We start from the raw sequence: 4128 nt of genomic DNA, 5'->3' as shown, positions 1-4128 counted from the left end.
GCACCTACCCAGTGTTTAGGTTATGATTGGTATGGCACCTACCCAGTGTTTAGGTTATGATTGGTATGGCACCTACCCAGTGTTTAAACTATGATTGGTATGGCACCTACCCAGTGTTTAAACTATGATTGGTATGCACCTAACTGGGTAGGTGCCATACCAATCATAGTTTAAACACTGGGAGACATAATCACATCCATAGTGTAAAATCGAACATAAGATATTTTTAATTATCAGAAAACAAAGTTTCATTCATTTTTCTCTTTCTTTATACAATATATTAATAGAAATGTTTATCTGTCAAGATTCAAGGATTTTTCACAACTGAGAGATATTATGGAACAATTTATATATATATATACTAGGAGCACATTTATTAATCAATGATATTATTACTAATATATTAACCTTGTATTAGATACAGCTGTATGATCTTTGATAGCTAAAACTGGCCCACACCCTTTCCTGATTCAGAATAAAGTTGAATGCCATCCTGCCAAGACCCTGATGAGGGGGTTCCTAATCAATAAACCTTAGAGGTTATGGATAAACACAATATTCTGACTGAAATTTCATATAACACTTTTGAAGCCTCCTTAGATGTCATATAACAATCTTTTTAACCCACCATGAGACAGCGAAGAGTTTGGCACCACACTAAGAAAAGGAACAGAATCAACAAACAAATAACCAGCAGTTTTCCCACAGATGCAGAAGCATATTAACACCATAGAAACCTACACTCTTCTCTGGATGTCTGTTTTTATCTTCCAGACAAGTGGATTCAGTGAGACCCTTACCCTGATTATCTTCATTGTGAGATAACTCATGTTCTACAAGCTGAAACTAGCTATTAGTTGTCAGTGAAACTAATACATTAACTGTAGTCAGTGGATAAATGATGCTTTTAATATATTCAGTCAGACCCTTACCCTGATTATCTTCATTGTGAGAGAACTCGTGTTCCACGGGCTATTAGTTGTCAGTGAAACTAATACATTAACTGTAGTCAGTGGATAAATGATGCTTTTAATATATTCACTTTCAGCTCTGGTGTTAATTCTAACCTTAAAATTACATGTTCACACCTACTTTAAAAGGTCCCTTCCATGTTAATGTACAAGTTCCTACAAGTACATGTGTAGCTTCTCACACGCTCAGGGTCAAACATCTTTTAGTGTCCATAATATACAATTGAGAGTTTCATGGAAGAATATAAGTTTACTTAAAGAGCAGCTGAAACAAACAAACATTTTTAGCCTCCTCTATTCCCATACAATTAAAGTTACTGCATCTATGTGGTATATTGAAATAAAAACTGAATTGACTGTAGAGCTACATATGTTAGGTCCACTTGATAACTGGAAATTCAATCAAGATAACGATTATGGAATAAAACTAAAACTTTTACTGACTAGAACAAGATTAAATGTAATAAAGACTGAACACAATGTAAAACACAATCTTTAGTATCTAATGAAACACAAACACAGTGTGTGTATCTGTTCTGTTGTTTTAAACACATTGGACTGTCACTTTCACTGAGTCTTCCATCACACTATTCAGACAGTATTTTGTAAAAGAGGAAAAGTTTAAGACTGTCTGAATCTAAGGTTCTTTACTATGCAAGAATGACTTCTGATACCCACGTGACTGGTCATTCTCTTTATGACACATGTGCGACCATAACCTCTAGACATTGCTTGAACTACCACTGAAAGGCACTAATGTCCACATACTTAAACAATGTATCATATTAAACAAGATGAGCTATTGATACAATTGTTTCAAACAAGGCCAATTAAAATGCACTTAATATAAAACATTAAATTGTAAGAAAAACTTTAAAAAGTTTTATTACATTCAGTGTTCTGTATTTTTTGTTACTTTTTCTAAGTTGTTTTATGTGCTTCTTGTTCTATATATTTACAGCTTTTTCTATGGCTTGGTTTGTTGTTAATTAAGCACAAAGTTACATAATGGGTTATATGTGCTCTGCCCATCATGGGTACCAAAACTTAAATTATTTTAATTGTAAGTCTGCAGGCTTACTGCTGAGCCACTGGGAGGCAATTTTTCTTTATTAGGGCTCAAGCTTGAAGATTTGTGTGAAATGTTTTGAGAGACAGGTGGGACAAGTCATCAGGTTTATTTGATTTAGAGCATTCAATGTGACAACCTCGTAACCATTTTGTGCTCGTTACAGTTTTCATGCTATAATTTTAAATTAGAAAGCAAACATTAACGAAAATTTGGCAGATTATCAGTAAACATTACAATGCTTTCAAATACAAAATATCAAATTTTTTTATTAAGACGTAACGTTTGTAAAGAAATGTTTCTCTCATACCTTTTTGTTTCTTTTCACATCATGTTTGTCCAACATGCAAAGTAATTTTCATTTTAAGATTAAAAATAATTCTATGCATCAGAAAATTTTGAAATTTCACATGTGAAATCTTTATAATGTCCGAATAGTTATTAAATGTTTCTTAGGGAAAAACTTTATATTTTATCTGGGTAGGTGCCATACCAATCATAGTTTAAACCGGAAAATCTAAGCAAATCAAATCCACACCCTTTCTGTCATCCAGGCAACATCTGTAATCCTTGAAAACAGTCAACAGATCAGTAAAGGAAGATTTAACTCTACAAATCCACACCCTTTCTGTCATCCAGGCAACATCTGTAATCCTTGAAAACAGTCAACAGATCAGTAAAGGAAGATTTAACTCTACAAATCCACACCCTTTCCATCATCCAGGTAACATCTGTAATCCTTGAAAACAGTCAACAGATCAGTAAAGGAAGATTTAACTTTAGTAAATCCACGACGATAATTTTCGGCGATATAGTACTTCACTAGATGATGTGTAGAAATTATATTATCAGACACTTTCAATAGCAGATCTAACCCTGTAGTTTTAGTGGTTCACTAAATTCTTCCAGTTACATAAAAAGTCCCCCATAACACCCCCCTCCCCCCAAAAAAATGATTTTTAAGTAGATTTAAGTAGTATACTATGAGTCAATCTACAAGCAATACTGGGAGTTGACAATTTTGCAGGTTATTAAGACTAAGTGGTCTATATTTCCACAGCAACTCCTATCACACTCTTTAAAATCAGGAGTAACATTGGTAACTTTCCAATCTTCGGGTCCCTTCCCACTGTTTATTGAACTAACAAAAATTAGTAAGAAATGCTTGTAGCTGTCATTTCATTCATCATTTTTACTTGTAAATTATCGAAGTGTTTGAACTTACAGCTTCTGTAGCTCTTTTGTATTCCTCTTCAATCCTTTGTAATGTCAGTTGAAACGGAAACTGTTCTTTTTCCTTCAACTTGGATGGGAAAATTAATTAAATTACATTACATTTACATACAAATATTTGAATTTCACACAATATGATGTTAGAAATTTATGAGTACGTATTTTTCTTTGACTGTAATCAATACAAAATAAACAAGAGAATACTACCTTATTCACAAGCAACTAATGTTATGATACACAAATCATGTGCAACAACAAAGGTGCATTTCTTGCTACTTGTCCTGAATATATGTAAACACATGTACACTTTCAAGTTACACATAAATACACAATATATATTTTCTTTCTACGTACAGTGCTCGTCAATCGAACTGGCCACATATCCACTAGAGAAAACTGCTGAAGATTACATGGTATCCGACCATAAACAGGTGTAGGAGACATAATCACATCTACAGTATAAAAACGAAAGCCCACAGATCACATGTTGGAAACATAAGATATACAGGTGTAGGTGATCTGTTGACTGTTTTCAAGGATTACAGATGTTACCTGGATGACAGAAAGGGTGTGGATTTGTAGAGTTAAATCTTCCTTTACTGATCTGTTGACTGTTTTCAAGGATTACAGATGTTACCTGGATGATGGAAAGGGTGTGGATTTGTAGAGTTAAATCTTCCTTTACTGATCTGTTGACTTTTTTCAAGGATGATGGAAAGGGTGTGGATTTGATTTGCTTAGATTTTCCGTGATCTGTTGACTGTTTTCAAGGATTACAGATGTTACCTGGATGACAGAAAGGGTGTGGATTTGTAGAGTTAAATCTTCCTTTACTGATCTGTTGACTTTTTTCAA

The 4128-nt window shown here is 33.7% G+C and overlaps 1 protein-coding gene across 1 annotated transcript in view; it reads right to left on the bottom strand.

Moving 5' to 3' along the window:
- Nucleotides 1-4128, bottom strand: part of LOC106471013 (1-aminocyclopropane-1-carboxylate synthase-like protein 1) — a 19890-nt gene that overhangs the window by 12537 nt on the left and 3225 nt on the right. The window contains exons 2-3 of the mRNA XM_022399642.1: nt 3628-3725; nt 3266-3343 (exon numbers count right to left, since the gene is read on the bottom strand). Of these exons, the coding sequence (XP_022255350.1) occupies nt 3266-3343; nt 3628-3717 (168 nt within the window). The 5' untranslated portion in view covers nt 3718-3725. The remainder of the gene's footprint in view (nt 1-3265; nt 3344-3627; nt 3726-4128) is intronic.

This window comes from Limulus polyphemus, unplaced genomic scaffold, assembly GCF_000517525.1.
Source record: "Limulus polyphemus unplaced genomic scaffold, Limulus_polyphemus-2.1.2 Scaffold4353, whole genome shotgun sequence".
In the NCBI taxonomy this organism is placed as follows: Eukaryota; Metazoa; Arthropoda; class Merostomata; order Xiphosura; family Limulidae; genus Limulus; species Limulus polyphemus.
This window is presented reverse-complemented; position numbering and strand designations above follow the sequence as displayed.